This window comes from Phaenicophaeus curvirostris, unplaced genomic scaffold, assembly GCF_032191515.1.
Source record: "Phaenicophaeus curvirostris isolate KB17595 unplaced genomic scaffold, BPBGC_Pcur_1.0 scaffold_490, whole genome shotgun sequence".
NCBI classification, from domain to species: Eukaryota; Metazoa; Chordata; class Aves; order Cuculiformes; family Cuculidae; genus Phaenicophaeus; species Phaenicophaeus curvirostris.
In genome coordinates, this window is record NW_027207063.1 from 28,946 (window position 1) to 50,430 (window position 21,485).

General features: G+C 60.3%; 1 protein-coding gene across 1 annotated transcript in view; it reads left to right on the top strand.

Annotated features, from left to right (window-relative positions):
* The window catches only part of LOC138735142 (retinal guanylyl cyclase 1-like), a 32,347-nt gene that overhangs the window by 10,497 nt on the left and 365 nt on the right, over positions 1-21,485 (top strand). Inside the window, exons 9-20 of the mRNA XM_069883046.1 lie at positions 677-757; positions 1,349-1,525; positions 2,493-2,649; positions 4,177-4,326; positions 7,553-7,701; positions 10,695-10,858; positions 12,026-12,218; positions 14,374-14,548; positions 16,523-16,621; positions 18,026-18,120; positions 20,009-20,094; positions 20,497-20,594. Of these exons, the coding sequence (XP_069739147.1) occupies positions 677-757; positions 1,349-1,525; positions 2,493-2,649; positions 4,177-4,326; positions 7,553-7,701; positions 10,695-10,858; positions 12,026-12,218; positions 14,374-14,548; positions 16,523-16,621; positions 18,026-18,120; positions 20,009-20,094; positions 20,497-20,587 (1,617 nt within the window). The 3' untranslated portion in view covers positions 20,588-20,594. The remainder of the gene's footprint in view (positions 1-676; positions 758-1,348; positions 1,526-2,492; positions 2,650-4,176; positions 4,327-7,552; positions 7,702-10,694; positions 10,859-12,025; positions 12,219-14,373; positions 14,549-16,522; positions 16,622-18,025; positions 18,121-20,008; positions 20,095-20,496; positions 20,595-21,485) is intronic.

Here is a 21,485-nt window from a genome sequence, read left to right on the forward strand (position 1 = left end):
AGGGGGTTCTGGTTGGGTTGAGACCCTCTCGTGGTCTCCAGAAGGTTCTGGGTGAGACCATCTCGTGGTCTCCAAGCTCCAACTGGGGCTAAAAAGTTGGGTTGAGGGATCTCCAGGGGGTTCTGGTTGGGTTGAGACCCTCTCGTGGTCTCCAGAGGGTTCTGGGTGAGACCATCTCGTGGTCTCCAAGCTCCAACTGGGGCTAAAAAGTTGGGTTGAAGCATCTCCAGGGGGTTCTGGTTGGGTTGAGACCCTCTCGTGGTCTCCAGAGGGCTCTGGGTGAGACTATCTCGTGGTCTCCAAGCTCCATCTGGGGCTAAAAAGTTGGGTTGAAGGATCTCCAGGGGGTTCTGGTTCTGGGTGAGGCCATCTCGTGGTCTTGAAGCTCCAACTGGGGCTAAAAAGTTGGGTTGAAGCATCTCCAGGGGGTTCTGGTTGGGTTGAGACCCTCTCGTGGTCTCCAGAGGGCTCTGGGTGAGACTATCTCGTGGTCTCCAAGCTCCATCTGGGGCTAAAAAGTTGGGTTGAGGGATCTCCAGGGGGTTCTGGTTGGGTTGAGACCCTCTCGTGGTCTCCAGGGGGTTCTGGTTGGGTCGAGGAGGGACGTTGGGTGGCTTGGGGGACGTGGAGGCTGGTGGTGAAGGTGCTGAGATGCCTCCTGCTTGGCCTCCTCCAGGGGGACTGGGTGTGGTTGAAGAAGTTCCCAGGAGACCAGCACAGCGAGGTGAAACCGGCCACCAAGCTGGCCTTCTGCAAGGTGAGGGGACACGGGGACAACCTGGGGACATGGTTGGATCATGGGGGGGAAGGTTGGGTTGGAGGAGAAGGTTGGATCTTGGAGGAGAAGGTTGGGGTGGAGGAGAAGGTTGGATCATGGAGGAGAAGGTTGGGGTGGAGGAGAAGGTTGGGGTGGAGGAGAAGGTTGGGGTGGAGGAGAAGGTTGGATCATGGAGGAGAAGGTTGGGCTGGAGGAGAAGGTTGGGCTGGAGGAGAAGGTTGGGTTGGAGGAGAAGGTTGGGTTGGAGGAGAAGGTTGGGGTGGAGGAGAAGGTTGGGCTGGAGGAGAAGGTTGGGTTGGAGGAGAAGGTTGGATCTTGGAGGAGAAGGTTGGGTTGGAGGAGAAGGTTGGGCTGGAGGAGAAGGTTGGGTTGGAGGAGAAGGTTGGGCTGGAGGAGAAGGTTGGGTGGGAGGAGAAGGTTGGGGTGGAGGAGAAGGTTGGGGTGGAGGAGAAGGTTGGGCTGGAGGAGAAGGTTGGGCTGGAGGAGAAGGTTGGGTTGGAGGAGAAGGTTGGATCATGGAGGAGAAGGTTGGGCTGGAGGAGAAGGTTGGATCTTGGTGTCCCCGAGCAGCTGAGGGACCTGCGGCACGAGAACGTCAACCTGTTCCTGGGCTTCTTCCACGACTGCGGCATCTTCGCCATCGTGTCCGAGCACTGCTCGCGCGGCAGCCTCCAGGACCTCCTGCTCAACCAGGACATGAAGCTCGACTGGATGTTCAAGTCCTCGCTCCTCATCGACCTCATCAAGGTGCCCGTGGAGGGGGCTGGTGGCCATGGAGGTTCTGGAGGTCATGGGATGGTGGTCATGGAGGTTCTGGAGATCATGGGATGGTGGCCATGGAGGTTCTAGAGGTCATGGGATGGTGGCCATGGAGGTTCTGGAGATCATGGGATGGTGGTGGCCATGGGATGGTGGCCATGGAGGTTCTAGAGGTCATGGGATGGTGGCCATGGGGGTTCTAGAGGTCATGGGATGGTGGCCATGGGGGTTCTAGAGGTCATGGGATGGTGGCCATGGGGGTTCTAGAGGTCATGGGCTGGTGGCCATGGAGGTTCTAGAGGCCATGGGATGGTGGCCATGGAGGTTCTGGAGATCATGGGATGGTGGTGGCCATGGGATGGTGGCCATGGAGGTTCTAGAGGTCATGGGATGGTGGCCATGGGGGTTCTAGAGGTCATGGGATGGTGGCCATGGGGGTTCTAGAGGTCATGGGATGGTGGCCATGGGGGTTCTAGAGGTCATGGGCTGGTGGCCATGGAGGTTCTAGAGGTCATGGGATGGTGGCCATGGAGGTTCTGGAGATCATGGGATGGTGGCCATGGAGGTTCTGGAGATCCTGGGATGGTGGTCATGGAGGTTCTAGAGGTCATGGGATGGTGGCCATGGGGGTTCTAGAGGTCATGGGATGGTGGCCATGGAGGTTCTGGAGATCCTTGGATGGTGGCCATGGAGGTTCTAGAGGTCATGGGATGGTGGCCATGGGGGTTCTAGAGGTCATGGGATGGTGGCCATGGAGGTTCTAGAGGTCATGGGATGGTGGTCATGGAGGTTCTAGAGGTCATGGGATGGTGGCCATGGAGGTTCTGGAGATCATGGGGTGGTGGCCATGGGGGTTCTGGAGATCATGGGATGGTGGCCATGGGGGTTCTAGAGGTCATGGGATGGTGTCCATGGGGGTTCTGGTGTCCACGGTGGTCCTGCTGTCCCCCCCCAGGGCGTGCGGTACCTCCACCACCGCGGCGTGGTCCACGGGCGCCTCAAGTCCCGTAACTGCGTGGTGGACGGACGCTTCGTGCTGAAGGTCACCGACCACGGCTACAACGAGCTCCTGGAGGCCCAGCGGCTGCCCGCCCCCCAGCCCCAGCCCCACGGTGAGAGGGGACACGGGGACACGGGGACACGGGGCGGGAGGAGAAGGTCGGGGGGGAGGAGAAGGTTGGGGGGATGGAGAAGGTTGCGTTGGAGGAGAAGGTTGGGTTGGAGGAGAAGGTTGGGTTGGAGGAGAAGGTTGAGTTGGAGAAGGTTGGGGTGGAGGAGAAGGTTGCGGGGAGGAGAAGGTTGGGGGGAGGAGAAGGTTGGGGGGATGGAGAAGGTTGAGTTGGAGGAGAAGGTTGGGGTGGAGAAGGTTGGGGTGGGGGAGAAGGTTGGCGGGGAGAAGAAGGTTGGGGGGGAGAAGGTTGGGGGGAGGAGAAGAACGTTGGGTCATGGTTGAGTGGGGGTGGCCACAGCTGGTTGTCTCCATGCTTTGATGTCTCCATGGCTGGTTTGATGGCTCCACAGTTGGTTGAATCCATGGTTTGATGGCTCATGGTTGGTTCTCTCCATGGTTTGATGGCTCATGGTTGGTTCTCTCCATGGTTTGATGCCTCCATGGCTGGTTTGATGCCTCCATGGCTGGTTTGATGCCTCCACGGTTGGTTCTCTCCATGGTTTGATGGCTCATGGTTGGTTCTCCCCATGCTTTGATGCCTCCATGACTGGTTTGATGCCTCCATGGCTGGTTTGATGGCTCCACGGTTGGTTTTCTCCATGGTTTGATGCCTCCATGGCTGGTTTGATGGCTCCATGGTTGGTTCTCTCCATGGTTTGATGCCTCCACGGCTGGTTTGATGTCTCCATGGCTGGTTTGATGCCTCCACGTTTGGTTCTCTCCATGGTTTGATGGCTCATGGTTGGTTCTCCCCATGCTTTGATGCCTCCATGACTGGTTTGATGCCTCCATGGCTGGTTTGATGGCTCCACGGTTGGTTCTCTCCATGCTTTGATGCCTCCATGGCTGGTTTGATGCCTCCATGGCTGGTTTGATGACTCCATGGTTGGTTGAATCCATGGTTTGATGGCTCCATGGCTGGTTTGATGTCTCCATGGCTGGTTTGATGCCTCCATGGCTGGTTTGATGGCTCCATGGTTGGTTGAATCCATGGTTTGATGCCTCCATGGCTGGTTTGATGGCTCCATGGTTGGTTGAATCCATGGTTTGATGGCTCCACGGCTGGTTTGATGTCTCCATGGCTGGTTTGATGCCTCCATGGCTGGTTTGATGGCTCCATGGTTGGTTGAATCCATGGTTTGATGCCTCCATGACTGGTTTGATGGCTCATGGTTGGTTCTCTCCATGGTTTGATGGCTCATAGTTGGTTCTCTCCATGCTTTGATGCCTCCATGACTGGTTTGATGCCTCCATGGCTGGTTTGATGGCTCATGGTTGGTTCTCCCCATGCTTTGATGCCTCCATGACTGGTTTGATGCCTCCATGGCTGGTTTGATGGCTCATGGTTGGTTCTCCCCATGCTTTGATGCCTCCACGGCTGGTTTGCTGCCTCCATGACTGGTTCTCTCCGTTCCGGGGGGTGTCCCTGACGCGTTGTCCCCGCGGGGTTGTCCCCGTGGTGCCTCAGAGCGGCTGTGGACGGCGCCGGAGCTGCTGCGCGACGCGGGGCTGGAGCGCCGCGGCTCCCAACGCGGCGACGTCTTCGGCGTCGGCATCATCATGCAGGAGGTCGTCTGCCGCAGCGCCCCCTACTGCATGCTGGGGCTGCCCCCCGAGGGTAGGGCCACCACCCGCCCCCCGCGGCCACCGGGGAACCCACCAGGGCCACCAGGGATCCAGCTGGGGCCACCAGGGACCCACCAGGGCCACCAGGGATCCAGCAGGAACCCACCAGGAGCCACCAGGGACCACTAGGAGCTGCCAGGGACCCACCAGGGGCCACCAGGGATCCAGCAGGGACCTCCAGGGCCATCAGGAACCCACCAGGGCCACCAGGGATCCTCCAGGACCATCAGGAACCCACCAGGGACCCACTAGGAGCTACCAGGGATCCACCAGGGGCCACCAGGGATCCAGCAGGGACCACCAGGGCCACTAGGAACCCACCAGGGCCACCAGGGACCCACCAGGGGCCACCAGGAACCCACCAGGGCCACCAGGGATCCAGCAGGGACCACCAGGGCCATCAGGAACCCACCAGGGATCCATCAGGGACCCACCAGGGCCACCAGGAACCCACCAGGGCCACCAGGGATCCAGCAGGGACCTCCAGGGCCATTAGGAACCCACCAGGGCCACCAGGGACCCACCAGGGGCCACCAGGAACCCACCAGGGCCACCAGGGATCCAGCAGGGACCTCCAGGGCCATTAGGAACCCACCAGGGCCACCAGGGATCCAGCAGGGACCTCCAGGGCCATCAGGAACCCACCAGGGGCCACCAGGGATCCAGCAGGGACCACCAGGGACCCACTAGGGGCCACCAGGAACCCATCAGGGACCTTCAGGGCCACTAGGAACCCACCAGGGCCACCAGGGACCCTCTAGGGGCCACCAGGAACCCACTAGGGGCCACCAGGGACCCTCTAGGGGCCACCAGGAACCCACTAGGGCCACCAGGAACCCACTAGAGGCCACCAGGAACCCACTAGGGCCACCAGGGACCCTCTAGGGGCCACCAGGAACCCACTAGGAGCCACCAGGAACCCACTAGAGGCCACCAGGAACCCACTAGGGCCACCAGGAACCCACCAGGGCCACCAGGGACCCTCTAGGGGCCACCAGGAACCCACTAGGGCCACCAGGAACCCACCAGGGCCACCAGGAAGCCACTAGGGGCCACCAGGGACCCCAAACCCCCTCTACTTGCCCCTAAACCCCCTCTAACTGCCCCCAAACCCCCTCTAACTGCCCCCAAACCCCCTCTAATCGCCCCCAAACCCCCTCTAACTGCCCCCAAACCCCCTCTAATTGCCCCCAAACCCCCTCTAACCGCCCCCAAACCCCCTCTAATCACCCCCAAACCCCCTCTAACTGCCCCCAAACACCTCTAACTGCCCCCAAACCCCCTCTAATTGCCCCCAAACCCCCTCTAATCGCTCCCAAACCCCCTCTAACTGCCCCCAAACCCCTCTAACTGCCCCCAAACCCCCTCTAATTGCCCCCAAACCCCCTCTAATCGCCCCCAACCCCCTCTAACTGCCCCCAAACCCCCTCTAACTGCCCCCAAACCCCCTCTAACTGCCCCCAAACCCCCTCTAACCGCCCCAAACCCCCTCTAATTGCCCCCAAACCCCCTCTAACTGCCCCCAAACCCCCTCTAACCGCCCCAAACCCCCTCTAATTGCCCCCAAACCCCCTCTAACTGCCCCCAAACCCCCTCTAACTGCCCCCAAACCCACTCTAACTGCCCCCAAACCCCTCTAATTGCCCCCGAACCCCCTCTAACTGCCCCCAAACCCCCTCTAACTGCCCTCAAACCCCCTCTAACTGCCCCCAAACCCCCTCTAATCACCCCAAACCCCCTCTAACTGCCCCCAAACCCCTCTAATTGCCCCCAAACCCCCTCTAATCACCCCCAATCCCCCTCTAATTGCCCCCAAACCCCCTCTAATCGCTCCCAAACCCCCTCTAACTGCCCCCAAACCCCTCTAACTGCCCCCAAACCCCCTCTAATCGCCCCCAAACCCCCTCTAATCGCCCCCAAACCCCCTCTAACTGCCCCCAAACCCCCTCTAATTGCCCCCAAACCCCCTCTAACCGCCCCCAAACCCCCTCTAACTGCCCCCAAACCCCCTCTAACTGCCCCCAAACACCTCTAACTGCCCCCAAACCCCCTCTAACTGCCCCCAAACCCCCTCTAACTGCCCCCAAACCCCCTCTAACTGCCCCCAAACCCCCTCTAATCGCCCCCAAACCCCCTCTAACTGCCCCCAAACCCCCTCTAATTGCCCCCAAACCCCCTCTAACCGCCCCCAAACCCCCTCTAATCACCCCCAAACCCCCTCTAACTGCCCCCAAACACCTCTAACTGCCCCCAAACCCCCTCTAATTGCCCCCAAACCCCCTCTAATCACCCCCAAACCCCCTCTAACTGCCCCCAAACACCTCTAACTGCCCCCAAACCCCCTCTAATTGCCCCCAAACCCCCTCTAATCGCTCCCAAACCCCCTCTAACTGCCCCCAAACCCCTCTAACTGCCCCCAAACCCCCTCTAATTGCCCCCAAACCCCCTCTAATCGCCCCCAACCCCCTCTAACTGCCCCCAAACCCCCTCTAACTGCCCCCAAACCCCCTCTAACTGCCCCCAAACCCCCTCTAACCGCCCCAAACCCCCTCTAATTGCCCCCAAACCCCCTCTAACTGCCCCCAAACCCCCTCTAACCGCCCCAAACCCCCTCTAATTGCCCCCAAACCCCCTCTAACTGCCCCCAAACCCCCTCTAACTGCCCCCAAACCCCCTCTAACTGCCCCCAAACCCCCTCTAACCGCCCCAAACCCCCTCTAATTGCCCCCAAACCCCCTCTAACTGCCCCCAAACCCCCTCTAACTGCCCCAAACCCCCTCTAACTGCCCCCAAACCCCTCTAATTGCCCCCAAACCCCTCTAACTGCCCCAAACCCCCTCTAATAGCCCCCCAAACCCCCTCTAATAGCCCCCAAACCCCCTCTAACTGCCCCCAAACCCCCTCTAATTGCCCCCAAACTCCCTCTAACTGCCCCCAAACCCCCTCTAACTGCCCCCAAACCCCCTCTAATTGCCCCCAAACTCCCTCTAACTGCCCCCAAACCCCCTCTAACCGCCCCCAAACCCCCTCTAACTGCCCCCAAACCCCCTCTAACTGCCCCCAAACCCCCTCTAACTGCCCCAAACCCCCTCTAATCGCCCCCAAACCCCCTCTAACTGCCCCCAAACCCCCTCTAATTGCCCCCAAACTCCCTCTAACTGCCCCCAAACCCCCTCTAACTGCCCCCCGACCCCCTCTAATTGCCCCCCGACCCCCAGAGATCATCGAGAAGGTGGCTCGTCCCCCCCCTCTGTGCCGGCCGGCGGTGTCTGCGGACCAGGCGCCCCTCGAGTGCATCCACCTGATGAAGCAGTGCTGGGCCGAGCAGCCCGACAAGCGCCCCAACATCGACCAGGTCTTCGACCAGGTCAGCCCAGGACCGGTCGGGGGGGGTTATATGGACCGGTCTGGGGGTGTATGGACCGGTACGGGGTCATACGGACCAGTAGGAGGGGGTACAGGGTGGATATGGGACCAGTATGGAGGTATATGGACCAGTCTGGGGTCATATGGACCAGTAGGAGGGGGCACAGGGTAGATATGGGACCAGTATGGGGGTATATGGACCAGTAGGAGGGGGTACAGGGTGGATATGGGACCAGTCTGGGGTCATATGGACCAGTAGGAGGGGGTACAGGGTAGATATGGGACCAGTATGGGGGTATATGGACCAGTAGGAGGGGGTACAGGGTGGATATGGGACCAGTCTGGGGTCATATGGACCAGTAGGAGGGGGTACAGGGTGGATATGGGACCAGTCTGGGGTCATATGGACCAGTAGGAGGGGGTACAGGGTGGATATGGGACCAGTCTGGGGGTATATGGACCAGTCTGGGGTCATATGGACCAGTAGGAGGGGGTACAGGGTGGATGTGGGACCAGTCTGAGGGTATACAGACCAGTCTGGGGTCATATGGACCAGTAGGAGAGGGTAGAGGGTGGATATAGGACCAGTATGGAGGTATATGGACCAGTAGGAGGGGGTACAGGGTGGATATGGGACCAGTATGGAGGTATATGGACCAGTCTGGGGCCATATGGACCAGTAGGAGGGGGTACAGGGTGGATATGGGACCAGTCTGGGGTCATATGGACCAGTAGGAGGGGGTACAGGGTGGATATGGGACCAGTCTGGGGGTGTATGGACTGGTAGGAGGGGGCACAGGGTGGATATGGGACCAGTCTGGGGGTATATGGACCAGTAGGAGGGGGTACAGGGTGGGTATGGGACCAGTCTGGGGTCATATGGACCAGTAGGAGGGGGCACAGGGTGGATATGGGACCAGTCTGGGGGTGTATGGACCAGTAGGAGGGGATACAGGGTGGATATGGGACCAGTCTGGGGGTGTATGGACCGGTAGGAGGGGGCACAGGGTGGATATGGGACCAGTCTGGGGGTATATGGACCAGTAGGAGGGGGTACAGGGTGGGTATGGGACCAGTCTGGGGTCGTATGGACCAGTAGGAGGGGGCACAGGGTGGATATGGGACCAGTCTGGGGGTATATGGACCAGTAGGAGGGGGCACAGGGTGGATATGGGACCAGTCTGGGGGTATATGGACCAGTCTGGGGTCATATGGACCAGTAGGAGGGGGCACAGGGTGGATATGGGACCAGTCTGGGGGTATATGGACCAGTAGGAGGGGGTACAGGGTGGATATGGGACCAGTATGAGGGTATATGGACCAGTCTGGGGGTATATGGACCAGTAGGAGGGGGTACAGGGTGGATATGGGACCAGTCTGGGGGTATATGGACCAGTAGGAGGGGGTACAGGGTGGATATGGGACCAGTCTGGGGGTATATGGACCAGTAGGAGGGGGTACAGGGTGGATATGGGACCAGTCTGGGGGTGTATGGACCAGTAGGAGGGGGTACAGGGTGGATGTGGGACCAGTCTGGGGGTATATGGACCAGTAGGAGGGGGTACAGGGTGGATATGGGACCAGTATGAGGGTATATGGACCAGTCTGGGGGTATATGGACCAGTAGGAGGGGGTACAGGGTGGATATGGGACCAGTCTGGGGGTATATGGACCAGTAGGAGGGGGTACAGGGTGGATATGGGACCAGTCTGGGGGTATATGGACCAGTAGGAGGGGGTACAGGGTGGATATGGGACCAGTCTGGGGGTATATGGACCAGTAGGAGGGGGTACAGGGTGGGTATGGGACCAGTATGGGGGTATATGGACCAGTAGGAGGGGGTACAGGGTGGATATGGGACCAGTCTGGGGGTATATGGACCAGTAGGAGGGGGTACAGGGTGGGTATGGGACCAGTCTGGGGGTATATGGACCAGTCTGGGGTCATATGGACCAGTAGGAGGGGGTACAGGGTGGATATGGGACCAGTCTGGGGGTATATGGACCAGTAGGAGGGGGTACAGGGTGGATATGGGACCAGTCTGGGGGTGTATGGACCAGTAGGAGGGGGTACAGGGTGGATATGGGACCAGTCTGGGGGTATATGGACCAGTCTGGGGTCATATGGACCAGTAGGAGGGGGTACAGGGTGGATATGGGACCAGTCTGGGGTATATGGACCAGTAGGAGGGGGTACAGGGTGGATATGGGACCAGTCTGGGGGTATATGGACCAGTCTGGGGTCATATGGACCAGTAGGAGGGGGCACAGGGTGGATATGGGACCAGTATGGGGGTATATGGACCAGTCTGGGGTCATATGGACCAGTAGGAGGGGGTACAGGGTGGGTATGGGACCAGTCTGGGGGTATATGGACCAGTCTGGGGTCATATGGACCAGTAGGAGGGGGTACAGGGTGGATGTGGGACCAGTCTGGGGTCATATGGACCAGTAGGAGGGGGTACAGGGTGGATATGGGACCAGTCTGGGCTCATATGGACCAGTAGGAAGGGGTACAGGGTGGATGTGGGACCAGTCTGGGGTCATATGGACCAGTAGGAGGGGGCACAGGGTGGGTATGGGACCAGTCTGGGGGTATAGGGACCAGTAGGGGACCAGTCTGGAGCTCTGGCTCTGATCTATGGGGTTTGATGGGTCCCCCCGACATCTCAGGGTCCCCCCCCAATCCATGGGGCTGAAGCTCCAGAGATGATTCGAAGCCCTGATGATGTGGTGGGACCCCATCTCCACCTCCCACCCCACATCTCTGGGTCTCACCCCCCAATCTCTGGGTCCCCCCCACATCTCGGGGTCCCCCCCAACATCTCAGGGTCCCCCCCCATCCATGGGGCTGAAGCTCCAGAGATGATTCGAAGCCCTGATGATGTGGTGGGACCCCATCTCCACCTCCCACCCCACATCTCTGGGTCCCGATGGGTCCCACCCCTCAATCTTGGGGTCCCCCCCAACATCTCGGGGTCCCCCCCCCCCCCAGTTCAAGAGCATCAACAAGGGTCGGAAGACCAACATCATCGACTCGATGCTGCGGATGTTGGAGCAATATTCCAGCAACCTGGAGGACCTGATCCGCGAGAGGACCGAGGAGCTCGAGATCGAGAAGCAGAAGACCGACCGGCTCCTCACGCAGATGCTGCCCCCGTGGGTCCCGTGGGGTTCGATGTGGGGCTGGGGGGGGGTCCCTGCCCCATAGAATCCACCTGGAGGCCAGGGGGGAAGGTTGGAGCTGCCCCACGGATCTGGGTTGGGTTCCTCAGGGTGGAGGTGGCCACCAGGAAGGGGTTGAGGACCTCCTGGAGCGGGATCTGTGGGGCTGGAGAGGTCAATATGGGGCTGGAGAGGTCGATGTGGGGCTGGAGGGGGGTCTCTGCCCCATAGGATCCACCTGGAGGCCAGTTGGAAGGGTTGGAGCTGCCCCACGGATCTGGGTTGGGTTCCTCAAGGTGGAGGTGGCCACCAGGAAGGGGTTGAGGACCTCCTGGAGCTGGATCTGTGGGGCTGGAGAGGTCGATATGGGGCTGGGGGGTTCGATGTGGGGCTGGAGGGGGGTCCCTGCCCCATAGGATCCACCTGGAGGCCAGGGGGAAGGGTTGGAGCTGCCCCACGGATCTGGGTTGGGTTCCTCAGGGTGGAGGTGGCCACGGGGAAGGGGTTGAGGACCTCCTGGAGCTGGATCTGTGGGGCTGGAGAGGTCGATATGGGGCTGGGGGGTTCGATGTGGGGCTGGGGGGGGGTCCCTGCCCCATAGAATCCACCTGGAGGCCAGTTGGAAGGGTTGGAGCTGCCCCACGGATCTGGGTTGGGTTCCTCAGGGTGGAGGTGGCCACGGGGAAGGGGTTGAGGACCTCCTGGAGCTGGATCTGTGGGGATGGAGGGGTCGATATGGGGCTGGAGAGGTCGATGTGGGGCTGGAGGGGGGTCCCTGCCCCATAGAATCCACCTGGAGGCCAGGGGGGAAGGTTGGAGCTGCCCCACGGATCTGGGTTGGGTTCCTCAAGGTGGAGGTGGCCACCAGGAAGGGGTTGAGGACCTCCTGGAGCTGGATCTGTGGGGCTGGAGGGGTCAATATGGGGCTGAGGGCCTTGCTGTGGGTCAGACCCTTGACCCCTGTCCCCATCCCACCTTGAGAACCTCCTGCTTCTCCATCCCCATGGTCCTGGTGGCCACTAGAAGCCCCGTGGTGGCCACGTAGGGTTCTTGGAGAACCTCAAGAGGTCCCGGTGACCCCTTTCCAAGCGCCGTGGGGCGGGTTCCACCCCCCCCGCCCCATGGATCCCGCGCCCCACGGATCCCGTGGCCCCACGGCAGGTCGGTGGCCAAGGCGCTGAAGATGGGGACCCCGGTGGAGCCCGAGTACTTCGAGGAGGTGACCCTCTACTTCAGCGACATCGTGGGCTTCACCACCATCTCGGCCATGAGCGAGCCCATCGAGGTGGTCGACCTCCTCAACGACCTCTACACCCTCTTCGACGCCATCATCGGCTCCCACGACGTCTACAAGGTGATGGGGGAGGGGTCAACGGGGGCCATCGGGGGGTCATCGGGGACCACCAGGGGTCAACGGGGGCCAAGAGGGGTCAACGGGGGTCAACAGGGGCCACCAGGAGCCATCAAGGGTCAACAGAAGCCATCAAGGGTCATCAGGGCCATCAAGGGTCACCAGGAGCCATCAGGGGTCATTAGGGGCCACCAAGGGTCATCAGGGGCCAATAGGGACCACCAGGGGTCACCAGGAGCCAATAGGGGTCATCAGGGGTCACCAGAAGCCATCAAGGGTCAACACGAGCCATCGGGGTCACCAGGCGCCACCAAGGGTCATTAGGGGCCACCAAGGGTCATCAGGGGTCACCAGGGACCACCAAGGGTCCCCAGGAGCCATCAAGGGTCAACAGGGACCACCAGGGGTCATCGGGGGTCACCAGGGGTCATCAGAAGCCATCAGGGGTCACTAGGGGTCATCAGGGGCCACCGGGAGTCAGCAGGGGCCATCAAGGGTCACTAGGAGTCATCAAGGGTCAACAGGGGCCAATAGGGGCCACCAGGGGTCATCAAGGGTCACCAGGGGTCAACAGGGACCACCAGGGGTCAACAGGGGTCATAAGGGGCCACTAGGACCCACCAGGAGCCATCAAGGGTCACCAGGGGTCACCAGGGGTCACCAGGAGCCATCAAGGGTCATCAGGGGTCACCAGGGGTCACCAGGGGTCACCAGAAGCCATCAAGGGTCATTAGGGGCCACCAAGGGTCATCAGGGGTCACCAGGGACCACCAAGGGTCCCCAGGAGCCATCAAGGGTCAACAGGGACCACCAGGGGTCATCGGGGGTCACCAGGGGTCATCAGAAGCCATCAGGGGTCACTAGGGGTCATCAGGGGCCACCGGGAGTCAGCAGGGGCCATCAAGGGTCACTAGGAGTCATCAAGGGTCAACAGGGGCCAATAGGGGCCACCAGGGGTCACCAGGAGCCATCAAGGGTCATCAGGGGTCACTGGTGGTCAACAGGGGCCAATAGGGGCCACCAGGAGCCACCAGGGGTCATTAGGGGCCACCAAGGGTCATCAGGGGCCAATAGGGACCACCAGGGGTCACCAGGAGCCAATAGGGGTCATCAGAGGTCACCAGGGGTCACCAGAAGCCATCAAGGGTCACCAGGAGCCATCAAGGGTCATTAGGGGCCACCAAGGGTCACCAGGGGCCAATAGGGACCACCAGGGGTCACCAGGAGCCATCAAGGGTCATCAGGGGTCAACAGGGACCACCAGAGGTCATCAGGGGCCATCAAAGGTCAACAGGGGCCACCAAGGGTCATTAGGGGCCACCAAGGGTCATCAGGGGTCAACAGGGACCACCAGGGGTCACCAGGAGCCATCAAGGGTCATCAGGGGTCAACAGGGACCACCAGGGGTCATCAGGGGCCATCAAAGGTCAACAGGGGCCACCAAGGGTCACCAGGAGCCATCAAGGGTCATCAGGGGTCAACAGGGGCCAACAGGGGTCAACAGGAGCCATCAAGGGTCATCAGGGGTCACCGGGGGTCACCAGGGGTCATCAGGGGCCACCAAGGGTCACCAGGAGTAATCAGGGGTCACCAGGAGTTAACAAGGGTCATTAGGGGCCACCAAGGGTCATCAGGGGTCACCAGGGACCACCAAGGGTCCCCAGGAGCCATCAAGGGTCAACAGGGACCACCAGGGGTCATCAGGGGTCACCAGGGGTCATCAGAAGCCATCAGGGGTCACTAGGGGTCATCAGGGGCCACCGGGAGTCAGCAGGGGCCATCAAGGGTCACTAGGAGTCATCAAGGGTCAACAGGGGCCAATAGGGGCCACCAGGGGTCATCAAGGGTCACCAGGGGTCAACAGGGACCACCAGGGGTCATAAGGGGCCACTAGGACCCACCAGGAGCCATCAAGGGTCACCAGGGGCCACCAAGGGCCACCAGGAGCCATCAAGGGTCACCAGGGGCCACCAAGGGCCACCAGGAGCCATCAAGGGTCACCAGGGGTCACCAGGGGCCAATGGGGGTCATCAGGGGCCACCAAGGGTCACCAGGGGCCACCAAGGGGCTGGAGATGACCCCAGGGAAGACCTCGAGGTTGACCTTGCCCCATGGATCCCCCCGGCCCCCTTGAGCCCTTGGTGACGTCCCCCCCCAGGTGGAGACGATCGGGGACGCCTACATGGTGGCGTCGGGGCTGCCCAAGCGCAACGGGAACCGGCACGCGGGGGAGATCGCCAACATGGCCCTGGACATCCTCAGCTCCGTCGGCACCTTCCGCATGCGCCACATGCCCGAGGTGCCCGTCCGCATCCGCATCGGCCTCCACTCGGGTGAGGGCGCCGCCCACCGGGCACCCTTGACCTCCGTTGACCGCCCTTGACCTCCACTGATCATCACTGACCTCCACTGACCGCCCTTGACCTCCACTGACCTTCATTGATCATCATTGACCTCCACTGACCACCCTTGACCTCCATTAACCTCCACTGATCATCACTGACCTCCACTGACCGCCCTTGACCTCCATTGACCTTCATTGATCATCATTGATCATCATTGATCACCCTTGACCTTCATTGACCTCCACTGACCTTCACTGATCATCATTAACCTCCACTGACCACCCTTGACCTTCATTGACCTCCACTGATCATCACTGACCTCCACTGACTGCCCTTGACCTCCACTGACCACCCTTGACCTCCACTGACCACCCTTGACCTCTACTGACCCCCACTGACCTCCACTGATCCCCCATTGACCACCATTGACCCCCATTGACCCCCACTGACCCCCATTGACCCCCAAGTGAACCCCATTGACCCCCATTGACCCCTCATTGGCCTCCATTGACCCCCACTGACCCCCACTGACCCCCATTGACCCCCATTGATCCCCATTGACCCCCACTGACCCCCACTGACCCCCATTGACCCCCATTGACCCCCACTGACCCCCACTGACATTCATGGATCCCCACTGACCTCCACTGACCCCCACTGACCTCCATTGACCCCCATTGACCCCTCATTGGCCTCCATTGACCCCCATGATCCCCACTGACCCCCACTGACCCCCATTGAGCCCCATTGACCCCCACTGAGCCCCATTGACCCCCATTGACCTCCATTGACCCCCATGATCTCCACTGACCCCCACTGACCCCCATTGACCTCCACTGACCCCCACTGACCTCCATTGGCCTCCATTAACCCCCATTGACCCCCCATTGACCCCCATTGATCTCCATTAACCCCCATTGACCCCCATTGATCTCCATTGACCCCCATTGACCCCCACTGACCCCCATTGACCCCCAAGTGAACCCCATTGACCCCCATTGACCCCTCATTGGCCTCCATTGACCCCCACTGACCCCCACTGACCCCCATTGACCCCCATTGATCCCCATTGACCCCCACTGACCCCCACTGACCCCCATTGACCCCCATTGACCCCCACTGACCCCCACTGACATTCATGGATCCCCACTGACCTCCACTGACCCCCACTGACCTCCATTGACCCCCATTGACCCCTCATTGGCCTCCATTGACCCCCATGATCCCCACTGACCCCCACTGACCCCCATTGAGCCCCATTGACCCCCACTGAGCCCCATTGACCCCCATTGACCTCCATTGACCCCCATGATCTCCACTGACCCCCACTGACCCCCATTGACCTCCACTGACCCCCACTGACCTCCATTGGCCTCCATTAACCCCCATTGACCCCCCATTGACCCCCATTGATCTCCATTAACCCCCATTGACCCCCATTGATCTCCATTGACCCCCATTGACCCCCACTGACCCCCATTGACCCCCATTGACCCCATTAACCCCCATTGACCCCTATTGATCTCCATTGACCCCCATTGACCCCCATTGACCCCCATTGACCCCCATTGATCTCCATTGACCCCCATTGACCACCATTGACCACCATTGACCACCATTGACCCTCATTGACCCCTATTGATCTCCATTAACCCCCATTGACCCCCATTGACCCCCATTGATCTCCATTAACCCCCATTGACCACCATTGATCTCCATTAACCCCCATTAACCCCCATTGACCCCTATTGACCTCCATTAACCCCCATTGACCCCCATTGATCTCCATTGACCCCCATTGATCTCCATTAACCCCCATTGACCCCTATTGACCTCCATTAACCCCCATTGACCCCCATTGACCCCCATTGACCCCTATTGATCTCCATTAACCCCCATTGACCCCCATTGACCCCCATTAACCCCCACTGACGCCCACTGACCCCCCCGGGTGCCCCGCAGGGCCGTGCGTGGCGGGGGTCGTGGGGCTGACCATGCCGCGCTACTGCCTCTTCGGGGACACGGTCAACACGGCCTCGCGCATGGAGTCCACCGGCCTGCGTGAGTGACCCCACGGGGACCATAGGGACCTATAGGGACCCCACAGGGACCTATAGGGACCCACAGGGATCCATAGAGACCTATAGGGACCCATAGAGACCTCATAGAGACCATGGAGACCCATAGGGACCCATAGGGACCATAGATACCATGGAGACCATAGGGACCCATAGAGACCCATAGGGACCCTATAGAGACCATGGAGACCCATAGAGACTCATAGAGACCCCATAGGGACCCCATGGAGACCCATAGGGACCCATAGGGACCCCATAGGGACCCATAGGGACCATGGAGACCCATAGGGACCATGGAGACCCATAGGGACCCATAGAGACCCATAGGGACCCTATAGAGACCATAGAGACCCCATAGAGATCCCATAGGGACCCACAGAGGCCATAGCGACCCCATAGGGACCCACAGGGACCATAGAGACCCATAGGTGACCCCACAGAGACCCATACGGGCACCACAGAGACACCATAGGGACCCCATAGGAGCCATAGAGACCCCATAGAGACCCCACAGAGACCTATAGGGAGCATAAGTACCCCATGGAGACCCCACAGAGACCCATAGAGACCCCATAGGGACCCCATAGGGACCATGGAGACCCCATAGAGACCTCATAGAGACCCCATAGGGGCCACAGAGACTCATAGCGACCCCCTAGAGACCCCACAGAGACCTATAGGGACCTATAGGGACCATAGGTACCCCATGGAGACCCCATGGAGACCTATGGAGACCATAGGGACACCATAGGGACCACATAGAGGCCCATAGAGGCCCCATAGAGGGCCCATAGAGACCTATAGGGACCATAGGTACCTCCTAGGTACCCCATGGAGACCCCACAGAGGCCCCATAGGGACCCTACAGGGTCCATGGAGACCCACAGCGTGACCCATAGAGACCTATAGGGACCATGGAGACCCCATAGGGACCCACGGAGACCCCATAGGGACCCACGGAGACCCCATAGGGATCCTACAGGGTCCATGGAGACCCACAGCGTGACCCATAGAGACCTATAGGGACCATAGAGACCCATAGAGACCCCATAGAGACCCACAGAGACCCCATAGGGACCCACAGGGACCCATAGAGGAACCCGCGTTGACCCCTGGAGACCTATAGAGACCCATAGCGTGCCCCACACGTCCCACTATGGCCCTGGGGGGGGTGGATATGGGGTCTAGGGGGGACTTGGGGGTCAGTGTGGGGCGGGGGGGGCACTTGTGGGGCACGGGGAGGGGGCTGTGGGTCCAAGAAGGGACGATGGGGGTGGGTTTTGGGGGGGGCTGTGGGGCGCTATAGGGTTGGGGGGGGGTTCTATAGGGTGCTATGGGGTTGGGGGGGGGTGGTGTGGGTCAGGCTGCCCCCCCGGCTGCCCCATAGCGTACCGGATCCACGTCAACGCCCGCACGGTGGCCATCCTGCTGGCGCTCAAGGAGGGCTTCAAGCTGGACATCAGGGGCAAAACCGAGCTCAAGGTGCCCTATAGCGCCCTATAGAGCCCTATAGAGCCCTATAGAGCCCTATAGAGCCCTATAACGCCCCACAGTGACCTATAGCAACCCATAGTGAGTTATAGCGATCCATAGAGTGACCCATAGAGACTTATAGTGACCCACAGCGCGACCCACAGGGATCCCTAAAGACCTAGAAGGATCTATAGTCACCCATAGCGGCCTATAGAGACCTATAGTGACCCATAGAGACCTATAGTGACCCATAGAGTGACCCGTAGCGCGACCCATATTGATCCCTGAAGACCTAGAGGGAGTTAGAGTGACTCATAGCGACCTATAGTGACCCATAGAGTGACCCATAGAGACCTATAGTGACACATAAGAGTGACCCATAGAGACCTAGAGTGACCCATAGAGACCTAGAGTGCCCCACAGCGCGACCCACGGCGATCCCTAAAGAGCTAGAGGGAGTTAGAGTGACCCATAGCGACCTATAGTGACCCATAGAGTGACCCATAGAGACCTATAGTGACCCATATAGTGACCCATAGAGACCTATAGTGACCCATAGAAACCTATAGTGCCCCACAGCGTGACCCACAGCGATCCCTAAAGACCTAAAGGGAGTTAGAGTGACCCACAGCGACCTATAGTGACCCATAGAGTGACCCATAGAGACCTATAGTGACCCACAGCACGACCCATAGAGACCTATAGTGCCCCATAGCAACCTATAGTGACCCATAGAGTGACGCATAGCAACCTATAGTGCCCCATAGTGACTGATAGCGCCCTATAGTGACCCACAGCGCGACCCATAGAGACCTATAGTAACCCACAGTGACCTATAGCGCCCCACAGCATGACCCATAGCGACCTATAGTGCCCCATAGAGACCTACAACGACCCACAGAGTGACCCATAGAGATCTATAGAGCCCCATAGTGACCTATAGCGACTCATAAAGAGACCCACAGTGACCTATAGCAACCCATAGCATGGCCCATAGAGACGTATAGTGACCCATAGTGACCTATAGCGACCTATAGCGTGACACATAGAGACCTATAGTGACCCATAGTGACCTATAGTGCTCCATAGAATGACCCATAGCGCCCTATAGCGCCCCACAGTGACCTATAGTGACCCACAGAGTGACCCATCAAGACCTATAGCGCCCCCAGTGTGACCCATAGCGCCCTATAGTGCCCCCCAGCGACCTATAGTGACCCCCAGAGTGACCCATAGAGACCTATAGTGCCCCACAGCGTGACCCACAGCGATCCCTAAAGACCTAGAGGGAGTTAGAGTGACCCACAGCGACCTATAGTGACCCATAGTGACCTATAGTGACCCATAGAGACCTATAGTGACCCATGGAGTGATCCATAGCGCTCTATAGCGCCTCACAGTGACCTATAGTGACCCCCAGAGTGACCCATAGAGACCTATAGTGCCCCACAGTGTGACCCATAGAGACCTATAGTGCCCCATAGAGTGATCCATAGTGCCCTATAGCGCCTCACAGTGACCTATAGTGACCCCCAGAGTGACCCATAGAGACCTATAGTGACCCACAGCGACCTATAGCGACCCATAGTGACCCATAGCGCCCTATAGCGCCCCACAGCGACCTTCCCAGTGCTCTCCAGTCCCTCCCAGCGCCCCCATAGTGCCTCCCAGCCCCATCCAGCGCCCTCCCAGTGCTCCCAGTTCCCCTCAGCGCCCTCCCAGTCCCCCCTCAATCCCTCCCAGTGCCTCCCAGTGCCCCCCCAGTACTCCCAGTGCCCCCCCCAGGGCCTTCCCAGTGCCCTCCCAGTACTCCCAGTGCCCTCCCAGTGCTCCCAGTGCCCCCCCAGGGCCTTCCCAGTGCCCTCCCAGTGCTCCCAGTATCCCCCCCGTTGCGCAGGGCAAGGGCGTGGAGGACACGTACTGGCTGGTGGGACGCGAGGGATTCACCAAACCCATCCCCACCCCCCCCGACCTCCTGCCGGGGTGAGAAACTGGGAGCACTGGGCAAACTGGGAGCACTGGGAGGGGGGACTGGGGAGGATTGGGAGGGACTGGGAGGGGGGGACTGGGAGGGACTGGGAGGGGGGGACTGGGGGGGACTGGGAGGGGGGGACTGGGAGGGGGGGACTGGGAGGGGGGGACTGGGAGGGACTGGGAGGGACTGGGAGGGGGGGACTGGGAGGGGGGGACTGGGAGGGGGGGGACTGGGAGGGACTGGGGGGGACTGGGGGGGACTGGGAGGGACTGGGAGGGACTGGGAGGGGGGGACTGGGGGGGGGGAACTGGGAAGGACTGGGAGGGGGGGGACTGGGAGGGGGGGGACTGGGAGGACTGGGGGGAACTGGGAGGGGGGAACTGGGGGGACTGGGACCACTGGTGTCGCAGGGCGAGCAACCACGGGATCAGCCTGGACGAGATCCCGCTGGAGCGGAGGAAGAAGCTGGAGAAGGCGCGGCCGGGGATGGTGCTCAAGTAGCCCCAGGGTGAGCCCCGCCCTCATTAGCCTCTAATTAGCCTCTAATTAGCATCCAAGGCAATGCTAGAGGCAGCTGGAGGACTCCAAAAGGGCACAAACCATAGAGAGGAGGGTAGAGAGGCCCTGCGAGAGCCGCTCTGGGCAGCCAACGGGGGTAACTCTGTGGTCACAGCGTGCCCGCAGCCGCTCGGTGCCTCCACGGTGCCTTCTCTATGGTCGGAGTCCTCCAAAGCATAGAGAGGCTGCCGGCAGCCGCTCTGCAGCGCAAGGTTGGGGTTCTCCGTGGTCAGAAAGTCCTCCAGGCCACAGAGGTGGGGGTCCTGGGCCACTCTGCACCTCCGTGGTGCCTTCTCTATGGTCAACGAGTCCTCCAAGCCCCTCTGCGCCTATGTGCCGCCCCTCTCTACGGTCACCGAGTCCTCCAGACCATAGACATGCACCCAAGCAGCCACACTGCACCTCCATGTCACCCCTCTCTATGGTCACTGAGTCCTCCAAGCCCCTCTGCGCTTCCGTGCCGCCCCTCTCTATGGTCACCAAGTTCTCCAGATCATAGACATGCACCCAAGCAGCCACTCTGCGCCTCCATGCTGCCCCTCTCTATGGTCACCGAGTCCTCCAAGCCCCTCTGCACCTCCATGGTGCCCCTCTCTATGGTCACCGAGTCCTCCAGACCATAGACATTCACCCAAGCAGCCACTCTGCACCTCCATGGTGCCCCTCTCTATGGTCAACAACTTCTCCAAGCCCCTCTGCACCTCTATGCTGCCCCCCTCTATGGTCAACGAGTCCTCCAAGCCCCCCTGCACCTCCGTGCTGCCCCTCTCTATAGTCACCGAGTCCTCCAAGCCCCTCTGCACCTCCATGCCCCCCCCCCCCCCCTCTCTATGGTCAATGA